At 36.2% G+C, this 13,425-nt stretch overlaps 1 protein-coding gene across 8 annotated transcripts in view; it reads left to right on the top strand.

The window, feature by feature from the left end:
• nrxn2b (neurexin 2b) overlaps positions 1-13,425 on the top strand; it is a 736,064-nt gene that overhangs the window by 303,861 nt on the left and 418,778 nt on the right. For all 8 annotated transcript variants that reach the window (XM_087788643.1, XM_087788642.1, XM_087788639.1 and 5 more), the window contains one exon: positions 5,900-6,201. In XM_087788643.1, coding sequence (XP_087644769.1) covers positions 5,900-6,201 — 302 coding nt within the window. The remainder of the gene's footprint in view (positions 1-5,899; positions 6,202-13,425) is intronic.

The raw sequence follows: 13,425 nt of genomic DNA, 5'->3' as shown, positions 1-13,425 counted from the left end.
AGAAATGATAGTGATAATTTTGCTCTAATATAAAATGTATTAAAACTGTATTGATTATTCACAGCCAAAGTTCACATTGAGTTTCATCAGATGCGACTTAAGGTGGTTTTATTTTATTGAAATTAAAAATATATGGATTGTAGATTCCAGAGGTTTAATAATGAGGTGTCTTGTTCCCTCTGGTCTGCAGCCTCATGTTGCATCTGACCTACAGTTACCACCCGGGTGCTCTGTGGAAGGACGGGTGCAAGGCTGAGAATATAATTACATGTTGCCGCCACTTAAAGGTAGACGTTAAGACACTCAGGTGTGCGTCGATGTAGCAGAGACGAGAGAAAAGAGAGGCATTATTGTTTGTTTTTCTGTAGTGGTGGCCAAAGTAATCTTTTTTGTCCTTTTAATCAATTTTGTCTTTACATACATTTTGATTAAACTTTACGTTTAGAGCTTCCTTGTCACTTTGTTTATGTCTTTTTGACTAGTAATTCCACAGGTAATATAATGTATATTAAATAATAATGTTGCATACTATTTACAGTTTCGTATGAATCAAAAAAATCTGGTTCTCTACCAGAGGCCTGGGAGCTCTACGAGGGTCCTGCGTATTTTGGCTGTTCCTAGATCTGCACTCCTGTGGAGTGAGATGTTTCTTCAGGGAAGCCACTTCTCCAGTGTGAGGGTCACTGAAATGACAACCGGCACTACTGTTTCTCATGTCCCTCCTCCCTGATGTTCCGGTAGCTCGGGATGGCTAACTCTACCACGGCTTTCCTTAGGGTCACTTTGTCTGCCATTACCATTACGACGGTCTGTATCTAGAAGTTGATCGGATCTTGGCTCTGTCATTCTCCATCACTTTGGGAGGTGCTTCCAATCTTGACCTCCAGTTCATTAGTGTTAACTAACCTGGCTACTTGATTTTGGCGTTCCATTAAGATCTTACGTACAGCATCCTTACCCCCTTCCATTGGTTTCTGGGCTATTTTAGGGCCCTCTTTGCATTTGCTGCACCTGGGATCTTGCCTGGTGTGGTCGATCCAGATCGTTATAAGGTCTAGTCTAGGTCTAGTCCGGGGCCTCTGAGATGTCCTTCAGTCCGACTCGCCCTAACCATTGGTAGCATTTGTTCATACAAACTAACACATATAAGGGAGTTCCCGAATTATTATCGTGATGACGTCAAACCAGATATGGTATTATAGTTAAAGAGCACAGATGCAGACGTCCATAACAATAATACAGATGCAGTCTTCTTGCCTTAATATAATAAACAATAAATTGAATTGAACACATTTAATGATGTCGGGATTGCTGAGATGCCTTCAGGTGTGTAGGTTATTGTAACGTAAATCTGTATTAACTTCTATCAACAAACTAACACACAGAAAACACACAGGCTTTCTAGATTATTTGTGAATTAGTTCAATTATTTTACAATTAGCAATGTTTATTTATTCCTTTCATTTTAAAATCCATGATATTTCAGTTGACAAGATCAAATACTCAGATTTTCTCTCAGCAGTTGAGCTCGTTTGGCACATATTTTGTTAAATATATATATAAATATATATGAAATTTGTTCTACCCGTCTCCTAAATACAAGTCTCAATCTTGCCGATCCTTGGTTTCTTGCTTACAGTTAACAGCCGCGTTTTTTCCGGGGATGGAGCCCAACTTAATACATAATTGAAAACAGTTGCTTTGGTCCATTTGCTACGCTTTTGTTCTCTCTACATCAGCAACACAGCGACTGCCTCGAGGCTGCACTGGTGGGGATTTTCCTCTTGTTTCACTGTGTCATTCTCCCCCATCTGTCTCTCTCTCTCCCTCTCCTCTGATGCCTTCTTTCCCCTCACACTTGACTTGAGATCGCTCTAAATTCCAGCCGGAACGATCTTTTAAGTGGCTGTCTCTCTGACTGCTGATGTTATTCATCCTTCATTTCTGAGCCTTACCCGCCATAGAATCCGCTCACTTTCATGTGAGCACCAAACACAAACAGTTTGATCTCAATTTTTTTTTTTTTTTTGTTGTACCAGAGAGCTCCGAGGCTTCCGTTCCCTGTTCACATTTGCCTGCTCTTATTCAGGGATCAAGACAAGTTCTCAGACAAGTGGAGATGTTCTCCTTTAGTCAGGCGGTCCCTGTGGCCCCCTCAAAGATGGAAGAAAGATGACCTGGTACTGAACCGGGTTTTCCTTTAGTCTTTACTTTCTATAAATTATCCTATTTGTTTCTATTTTCCTCTTTGGAGTCGTTGTTTATTAGTTGAATCATCAGATCATTGTTTCCTATCTTGTTTCCTTGCTTTCTAGTTTTCTGCCTTGTGTCGTTTTCTTCCCAGTTTCTGTTTCCTCGTTTCCTATCTTCTTGTCTTGTTTCTTATCTCGTTTCATGGTTTTCAATAATCCTTCCTAATTTTATTCTCTGTTTTCTTATTGTGTACCAATTCCCTACATTCTCTAGTTTACCTTCCTCTTGTCCTTTACTCCCCCTAAATTTCTTTTTTATTCATTTATTTGTATCCTGTTTCAGGTTTCTCTATCTTGTTTCCTTGTTTCCTATCTCAATTCCCATTTTCCCATCTACTTTCCTTGTTTAGAATTTCCAGATTTCGTATCTAGTTTCCTTGTTTCCTACCTTGTTTTCTAGTTTCCTTGTGTCTTTGTATCCTAGTATCTGTTTCCTAATTTCCTATGTTGTTTTCTTGTTTCCTGTCTTGTTTCCTATTGACCGTCCTCATGCCATTATCCGTTTCCTTCCTTGTTTCCCAATTTCCTATCTATCTTTCGCTCTTCTTAGTTATGTTATATTGTTTTAGAAACTAGTAAGAAAACAATCTCATTTACAGATTTCCTATCTAGTTTACTTGTTTCCTTTCTTGCTCCCTAGTGTCTTATCATGTTTTCTAATTTCCTAGTTTTTCCATGGTTGTTTCCTAGTTTTATATTCAGTTTTCTAGTTTCCTAGTTTTCTTTTTCCAGTACCTTGATCCCATCTTTTTTTCCTTGCTTTTTACCTTGTTTCTCCTTTGCTTGTTCCCTTGTTTCCTTTTCCGATTCCTTGTTTCCTATATTGTATCGTCCTTCCCTATATAGGTGGGTTAGTCCCTATATAGGACAAAGTGCTGTCCTTATTTTCAGATACCACTAGGTGTCACCATCTGCTCTATAAAAAATAATAATTTAAATGTCTATACATCCAGAAAAATTCAAATGAGGAAGTAGATAAAAAACTAAGGTCATTAAATAACATTTACGATGAGTAAAATTTAAATTATTTTAATATTTGTCTCATTCAAAAATGTTATAGAATCCACACACTTAAGTTGAGCAGCAAAATGTATTGTTTATTGAAATGTTTACAGGCGCCAACAAGTGTCTAAACAAAATAAAATCATGATTTGCAATAAACTGAATGAATCGAAAAAGTATAAGACTGAAGGAAATAAGTCCTAAAAAACCATCCTGCTCAGGCATGACTATAACTCAAACATAAATAACATTTCCTGTACAAACCATGTCTCAAAGAAATGGCCTCAGTCATGAGGATTCTTTTATCTGTGCAGCAACTTCCCTCCGAGAAAAATGCCCTCAAGGTCTTGAAATGATTCAATCCTATCCTCGGGATAAACGAGATTAGAGGGTCTACCTGTGTCTGGAGGTCTCCTGGCAGTTGGGGTTTCCGCCCTTCTTGTTTCAGCACCGAACTTCATTACCTGAGTCTGGAGTCCCCACTGGGACACATGGATGTCAGGGCCGGGGCGCAGGAAGCGCTTTGTTAATCCTCACACTTTCTCTCAGCCGGTCGGTTTTGATGACCAGCAATTGGAGCTGAAGCTCCGAGGGAGGAAACCCTGGCTTTTAATTGTCTTGTCTTTGGCGCGGTTGCAAAAAAATGAACCACTCGCGAATGAATCTGTTTGCTTTCATATCAATTCAAGTGACGTTGATAACCAAGAAGATAGATTCCCAGAGACCGTGATTGACTTGTCACAGCTTGCGAGTGCCGCGTTCGCCTTTTCTGTTGTGACAGCCGCAGGAGTTGGTTCCTCGCCTGACAGTTGAACCGTGATTCCTCACCTGCTGCTGTTTGACAAGTGTCCGTTGAGCAATCTGCTCTTTGTGACTAGCAGTGCGCGAATCAGCAGCTGGAAGAAGGCAGCGTGTTATGGACTGACATTCAAAGTTGCTTTTTCTCCTCCTTTTTTTTTTTCTTCACTTTTACCCCTTAAATCTGTCCCATCTGGTCTTAAGAGTCAGTCATCTGTTACTTTTCTGTCTGGTTTGTCGTTCTAATCCAGCTGTTCTTTCTTTTCTGAATTCGATTTTATTTCACTCAACACACCCTTGAGAATAAGTCCTCACAAGGTACTTAAATACTGCATCCTCTTCAACTGAGTTATTGTCATCAATGACATCTCCAAGTTAAGAAAAAAAAAACATAAAGAGTTGTTTTTTTTATGTCTGTGTAATTCCAGAATAACAACCAAAAGAACAGGCGTGTCAAGCTGTCAGATTAAAGCCGTGGACATAAGAATTGGTTTGAAGGAGGAGAGAAATACAGAACCTGCTCATAGAATGTCAGATTTTACTCTGAAGCAACTATTTCGGTTGCATTTTTATACTCCATCCTCGATTAAGAACGAAGATCTCAACCAGAAAATCTGAGTAAAAACCTGGTGTTGCAACGAGCCGGTCCATGAGAGAGAAATATATATATATATATTTTTTTTTTATGAAAAATTGCTGTATTTGCTGTGGATAATTTGGAAAAAAAAATAATTTAGAAGAACAATAAAGTTCTACCTAAACTAACCTAACCTAAAATCATTGTGATCATTAAAATCCAAAATTCCTTTTTTGCTTCTCATTTTCTACTTATTAAATTTGTACATTTACTCCAAATACAATCAAATGCAAATATACTATTGATTATTTCAATTCATTCTTCTGTCCGGGGGAACTTGTTTGTGCAACTTATGATAATATAATTGAATAAGTAAGTAAGTAAGTAATATTTATTTATACAGTGCTTTTTCGAGACCAGGGTCACAAAGCGCTTAAACAATCAAAACAATACTCCAAAAAAGTACATACTTTAAAGATCAAGATAATACTGAGAACAACACAGGAGTTTGAGAAATTCAAGGAAAAGCCTGAACAAATAGAAACGTCTTAAGATGTTTCTTAAAGGAGTCAGTAGACTCCATGAAGCGCAAAGAGAGAGGAAGATCGTTCCAAAGCTTAGGAACAACAGCCTGAAAAGATTTCTCTCCTCTGGTCCTGAGCCGTGTGCGAGGAACCATCAGTAGATTCTGATGCACAGACCTCAGAGCCCGAGCTGGGGTGTAAGGCTGGATCAGATCAGTGATGTAAGGAGGAGTCTGACCATGAATAGATCTGAAAATAAGAACCAGAATTTTAAAGTTGATCCTGAAAGAAACTGGAAGCCAGTGAAGAGTTTTAAGGATCGGAGAAATGTGAGTTCTTCTACTAGAGCGGGTCAGAATTCTGGCTGCAGATTTCTGAATCAACTGCAGACGTGACAGATCCTTCTTGTTAAGACATGAAAACAAACTGTTACAATAGTCCAGACGAGAAGAAACAAACGCATGGATTACAAGCTCCAGATCATGTTCCGACAACATTTTCCTATGTTTAGAGATTTTTCTCAGTTGAAGGAAACAGTATAATAACATAATAATAATAAAGTTTGTTTGTAGCTAATGTCTCAATTCTTTATTCCATTTAAGAAATCAACATTCTCTGACTTTACAAAGATACATGTTTTGTATTTGTCTCGAATTTGTGACTAATAGTTCAAGCATTCGTCTTTGGATCACACTTTTTATTATTATTTTAGTCTAATTCTTTCAATTTCTTTATGTGTTTTTTAGGGAAGGAGGAGTCCGTGGCCACCTTCAAGGGGAACGAGTTCTTCTGCTACGACCTGTCGCTCACGCCCATCCAGAGCAGCACCGACGAGATCACGCTGTCCTTCCGGACGCTGCAGCGCAACGGCCTCATGCTCCACACGGGGAAGTCGGCCGACTACGTCAACCTGTCGCTCAAGAGCGGCGCCGTCTGGCTGGTCATCAACCTGGGCTCCGGGGCCTTCGAGGCCCTGGTGGAGCCGGTGAACGGCAAGTTTAACGACAACGCCTGGCATGACGTGCGAGTCACTCGCAACCTGCGCCAGGTAAGCAGTCCTCGCCAGGAAACTGCCGGAGTAAAGAACGTTTTCTTCTGTTTCTGTCGAAATAGGAAATGCCAGACTCTGCCGGAAACTAACGACAATATCTTATTTACAGGATTTATCAGGAGTTTTATTTACCACTTTAAACAAACTACACTTTGGAAACCTTTACAAAATCATTTATAAAAAATGTATTATTGATGGTGATGATTTATATATATATATATATATATATATATATATATATATATATATATATATATATATATATACTCTGTCTTCTAATAAACATTTAAAAATATACATATATGTCTATATGTATATATATATATATATATGTATATATTTATATAAATATATTTATTTGGATGCTTTTATACTTTTCCACATGAGCTGGTAAGGGTAAATAACAAATATTTTGTAAAAACAAAAAAGGTTTCCTAAAAAGATAAATTTCTCTGAATGAAAGTCTAAGGTTTATTAGAAAAAAATATAATATTTAAGTTTTAAAAGTATTTAAAAAATTCAAATAATGTGTTAAAAGAAGTGTGGTGGCTTTTCCCTTTTTAAAATAAACAATTACTGCTATTAAAATCCTTTTTTTTATAAAGGTAACACAACTTTTTTTACCCTAATGAATCCGCAATTACCTTTCCAAACCCCGATCCATTGGGGATACACAGTGGCAAATATAAAATAGCGTTGTTAAAACTTTGTTTAAAGGCAAAACAGAATGAGTTGGTGAGGCGGCGAACTCTTGGAAGCTGCTGTGTCATCAGCTGCTGATTTAAGAGAGCTTGCAGAAAGATACAATCGATTCCTCTTACTCTGAATCCTATTTATGGAGGTTAAATATAATTAGAACTAATGGTTTGCTCGAGGTAATGATGAGTAATGCGATCAGCTTTACGCGTAAGACAAAAAAAAAAGAAAGGTAATTATAAAACCATTCTCCTAATATACTCTAAATATAATACATAACATTTATATATTGTTGAAATGAATACTAAATATCCTCAAATGAGACACATTTAATCTTCTGGTAAAGCTGTTAGACACCAAACATGCTGATGTTTTATTAATGCTTTTATGCTAATATTGAATCTTCGCAAACACCAACAGAAGCTGTTATGTCTGTGTGAGATAAAAAAAAAGGCTGTTAATGTAAGAATGATCCGCTTTTAAAACATCTGTTGTCACTCATAGTGAGTAAATAACGCCCTAAAAATGTTTTGGAAAATACTGTGAAAAATAGGATTTTGTGCGAATGGTTGTTTGTCTTTGCTGTCCAGGGTGTCCCCCACCTTTCACCCGAAGAACTAACCCCAGTAAGGGAATAAGCGGCAGAAAATAATTAGTATTAATAATAATAGAGACAAAAACACTAATATAAATATTACAGTTATAATACTAATGAGATAAGTAATAATAATTGTAATATTATAATAACAGTCATAATGATAATAATTACAATACTAATAATAACAGCCAGATAACGGTACTAACAACAGTAATAAGAACAATAATTACAGCAAGATGACAGTAATGACAATAAGGGCTAGAATACTAACTATAATGATAATTGTAATAATAAATACAGTCATAACAATAATAATCATAATAATTGAAAGATCAACAAATTCAGTTAAAGTTAAAAGAACAACAAAAGCTTGTCAATGTTTTATTTTAATAATAATTTGACCAGCTTCACTGCATTCATCGATCTCATCATTCATTGGTTCATTCATCGGTTCACGAGGGAGGAAGGTCGGAGCCTATGGGATCTGCTTGAGGGAGGAAGGGGGAGGGAAGGGGACACCCTGGACAGATTGCCAATCCATCACTCGGCACGTATAGACAGACAATCGCTTACACCTGGGTCAGGTCTGTATAGAGTTTGTATCAGTGGGTTTTTTTTAATTTGTAATTATAAACATTTAATGGAGAAAATTAAAATTCTTATTACATAACACACCACAAAAACTGATGAACTTTCTATTCCACCACTCGTTCACTACTCCAGCAAACGACCTCCATTCATCACTGACATGACTTACGAGTGTATCAAAGAACGTCCACGCCCAGAAAACAACCCGCTCTCTCGCCACTGCCTGTTATCAAACTGGCTCACGAGGACCCCCTGGGGCTGCTCGGCGTGACACGCAAAGTGTAACTGAGCTCTCCGGGTCTGCAGGGGACCATCCTTTAGCGGAGAGAAGCCGTCGATGACATTGACCACCTTTCACGTCCGTGTTTACTCTGAGCCTGATCAATGAGGATCTGCACACTTCCAGCCCCGCGTTCACGCCTCAAGATGAAGTGGACTTTTACACATTTGCTGACGCAAGCAGATTCTGCATTGATTGGCTTGTTTATTCATTTTTCTGAGAGTGAGAAGAGTTTTTATTATTAAACTCAAGAAGCCATTTTGGTTTTTAAACAGACTGCTCATCTAAAAAGAATCATTAAAATGAAACATTAAATACATTAAATAAAAGAAACTGGAGAAATATAAACAATTTTACTAAAAATGCATGAAAAAAAGCTTTGAGTGATTTATGTCAGATTATTATGAGATTATTTATACTGTAATTTCACAGACACACACAGAAATACACAGATATACAGACAAAAAAACACACACAGACACACACATATAGATAGATGCACACAGACAAACAGAGACACAGATATACGGACAGAAAAATCCACACACGGACACACACATAGACAAACACACACATATACTGTAGATAAAGACACATAGACACACAAAGACAAACACTTACACATACACACCGAAACACAGACCCAAATATAAGGACATGCACATAGAAATACACAGATATACAAACAAAAAAAACAAACACAAATTGACAAGACACATTTTGATAAACACACACAGACCCACAAAGACAAACACTCACACATACACACCTAAACACAGACCCAAAAATAAGGATATACACATAGAAATACACAGATATACAAACAAAAAACACACACACAATGGACACACAAAAGACGATACACATTTTAATAAACGCACACAGACACAGATACAAACACAAACAGACCTGAATATACAGACACACACACACACACACACACAGACATACAGAGACAAACACACACCGTCACATACTCTACACAGACACACACACACCTAGACACACTCAGACAAACACACACAGAAACAGACGCACACACAAGCAGACGCACAGACATTCACACACAGACTCACACACACAGAAACAAATACACAAACATACAGACATACAAAGGCAGACATGCACAGGCACACACATACACATCACACAGATAGACACACAAACACACGCACACAAATTATTTGAAAAAAACATCATCAACGATGAAGAACAAGAGAGCAGGATCAGACTCCCCCCTAGTGGCAGCTCATCGTACTGCAAGTCCTGCCTTCTCCGACATGCCCAGTGGGGAGAAAGTGATTGGCAGGAAAGGACACTTCCCTTGACCTCACTCGTTTTTTTTCTGCCAACAGTCCAACAAAATAGCACCGTGGCGACACACTTCAACCTTCCTTAGCGCGGAGCACAAACACGGGCCGATCGTTTCTTCGCTGACGTGGATCTGGACGGATCGATACCATCACGGTCGGACGCTGTGTAAACTGACAGCACAGAACACAGACGTGATGGAAGTCATTTCAGAAAAGAGAAGCAGAGCCGGCGTCATAAGGATCGATGCTGATGCTGTGTTTACCTCGTGGTGTCGTCCAGTGTGAACAAATATTACTTCAGAAATAAACAGAAAGCTCTATATTCAGGGAGAAGATTTTGGTGGTAGAAAATGTCTGCCCGGTTTATACATTTTGTTATCAGTAAATAATTATTTGTATTATTTATGTTTTCTATCGTCTCTCTCCCTCTCAAAAACAAGGACATATTTGAATATTACAAGCTGAATGTATCTTAAATTTTAGTTGAATACTTTTTTTTAAGTATTTATTTGATTGATTTTATGACCATGAAAAAGTTTAAACGATTAAATAAATGTTATCTCTTATTCCAATGGAGAATTTTTGGTTGTGGATTACCATCTGGATACAGGAATCTTTTGAAGAATTTGTAATTTGTGAGAGTTTTAGCTAACTAGCAAAAATAAATATCAAAATCAATATATATATGGATCAGTACCTAAAAAAACCTCAAGCGAATAATAAATCCTTCAAAAGATTCCTGTATCCAGATGGTAACCCACAACCAAAGATTGTCCATTGGAATAAGAGATAAAGTTAAATAATCAAATAAATCATCTTTATATCAACTTTATGTATGGACATACACACACACACATATATATATGTATATATATATATATGAATATATGAATATATGAATAGATCATTTATCCATTTTAATTAAAATAAAATTCAAAATGTTTCCAAAACAACTACAAACAGTACAATTAACAGTTGTGAAAAATACCCAACCATACACACAGTATAAGTATAAATACATATAAATAAATATAGCTATAAAAAAGGCCTTTTCCATAAGATTTATGATAGTTCTTCTAAAAAAGTGTAAGTGCATTGTGTAGGAAAACGTTCTGTCGCCATCTTTTGGCTACTGTGTTTCGATAAAGTTACGAGAAAGTTGCTCCTTGGGGGAGGTTTGGTCTCTCCGAGTGCTTATCAAGTTATAACTGCACCAACAGTATGTGAGCGAGAGAGAAAACGGTTCAATAAATAAGACAAAGTCACAAACTTTAATGAGACCAAAGGTTGTTTTCGCAAGACGTTTGCCAAGCTACAGTTAAAGCAGCTAAACTTGTTCGTTAAATCTGACGCGTTTGAATTTCCAATGGAGAAATAATGAATCATGGAAATAATGAATTCTTAATAAGAAGAAACAAGCGATCCTCGTGATTAACGAACAAGCGACGCCGGCACAAAAGAAACGCCAGCGTCTCTCATTTTCTTCTCCTGCCAGAGTGTTGTGGGAGACAACAGGCGAGAATGTGGAACATGGCGAGCAAGGCAGTGAAAGAAACCAATCGAAGTTTTATTTCCTGTCTGCTTAGATGAATTCAAACTGCCTCTGTAACTGCTGCCATTCTCCAGAGCAATACTCGCAGAAACGATAGAGATGGAAAAGAGAAAAATGAGAATTTGAGCTTTGCAGCCATTTTGTTCCGGTTTGATCCATAAAAATACATGGAAACCAAAACAGAAACTTTTTTTCATATGTTTTTGTGTTAACAGAAATCTTTGCGAGGGGAAATAAAAGCCCAAAGCGGAAACAAAAAGACAAAAAACAACAACAAACATAGTTGTATTTTGAGACTAGTAATGAATAATAGAAATAAAAAAACATAATAAAATGGTTCATTTCTACATGATCATCCACCTCATGTCGGCCACTTAAGTTAATTCCAATTGTATTGTAAATGTATTCCTGAGTTGTTACAGTGTTGCAACCTTATTTAGCAACCCTAAAACATTTAAAATAAATGAAATAAAATGATTAAAAAAAATTATTATTATTATATTTATGTATAGATTATGTTATAATTATTAATTATTTAATCACATTTTTATTAATGCTAATATTTAATTTCTAATTTTACTCTTCTCACTCGTAATTATTATTATTATTTTTTTTATTCTATTTATTATTTTATTTTATTTATTATAGAATTATATTCTCGTAGATAAAGTGAAACATGAATATGTGAGAGTTTAAGATCAGCTGATGTCAGCAATTAAAGAGAAACTAACATCGTAATGATCCTTGTAATTATTCCTAAAAGGATTGCTGGTCACAGACGGTAAATATTAAAGTTAATTTGGCCCCTAACTTTAACCTGTATATTATCATGTTGTGTAATTGAGTGTGACACGCCAAATATATAGCGATATTCACCCCCTGCTGGTGGAAACCTAACATCGCAGGCACTTAAATACAGCAGAACGTAAATGACTAGAACTGCGTAGTAATAAAAAATAAAAAAAATAAAAAAATAAGACCTTATCAAGACCCATTTTTCGGTGAATATAATAATTTTGTCTGCAACAATTCATAATTAAAAAATAATATGAATTAATTAAAGTTTCAAATGAATGTATAACTCACTTTTTTTTCATCTCTATTCAATTTCTCAAAGTATAGTGACCATAGTTTGACTCTTTATCGCATCACTTCCACAAGTCTTTTTTTATTTTTTCCAAACAAAAAATACTGTTGAACGCAATGAATCGTGAAGCTAGTGTTTATGTTTTTGAATCTCACGGTCCGAAAATGCATCATAAAACTTTATGCACACACACTTTACAAGCCGCCTGACACTATTAGATAAAAAACGATGGAGCAAACACAATTATTCACTTGAGCACAAACACAAACAGACTTCAAGCTTCCATGCATGTCCTCCGAACATAATTGCTGCTTACCGTGGATTCAATCAACAGACATTGTTGTTGCTACATTGTGTCCACACAAGCCGCATATCAAATAGGACTTTTTAGTAGGAAATTAATTCGGTTTAATTGAAAATTCAGTCTTTTTTTATTTGTTTTGTGTAGTTGTTGTTTCCACATCAAATATATGCTCAGTTTTTTTTTTTTATAATCTCATGTTTAATCACAATTATTAAATATATCACTGAATATTCAACATAATATAAGTGATTACAAACGATGTTGTCACAGCAGCGAGTTCTCAATAGAAAACTATTAAATATAAATATAAAATTATATAAATAATAAACATACATACATATACATTAGCATAAACTTACAGTACATGTATTAAGAAACCATAACAGAAACATTAAACACAAATCATAAAAAAAACAGTAAAAAGGAGGTAGGGAGCGGAAAACACTTATGAATCAACAGTAATTAAATATTATGACAAATAAATGTCATTATAAAATATTCACAGCACAATAAACAGCTGTGAAAAAAGAAAGAATAAAACACATAACATGAATACATATTCTTGTAAAAGCCCCTATCAGTCAGCTTTGCAATAGTGTTTCTGGCTCCCCCTAATGTTGGTAAAATGGAACTGCAGTCCCATCAATACATTCCGTCGCCATTTTATATTTGTTTAGAAAATGAGATACAGCCATTGTTGTATGAGTTTTTGGTTTCATCTTCATCCTAACTTCAAACAGAACTTCGGATGAAAACACCGTCTCTGACCCATTGTCGTAAAGTAGGTCACATGACACTCATCT

The sequence above is a fragment of the Callionymus lyra genome, chromosome 4 (assembly GCF_982586985.1).
Source record: "Callionymus lyra chromosome 4, fCalLyr1.hap1.1, whole genome shotgun sequence".
NCBI classification, from domain to species: Eukaryota; Metazoa; Chordata; class Actinopteri; order Syngnathiformes; family Callionymidae; genus Callionymus; species Callionymus lyra.
The sequence above is the reverse complement of the archived record's forward strand: the minus strand, read 5'-3'. Positions and strand labels throughout refer to the sequence as shown.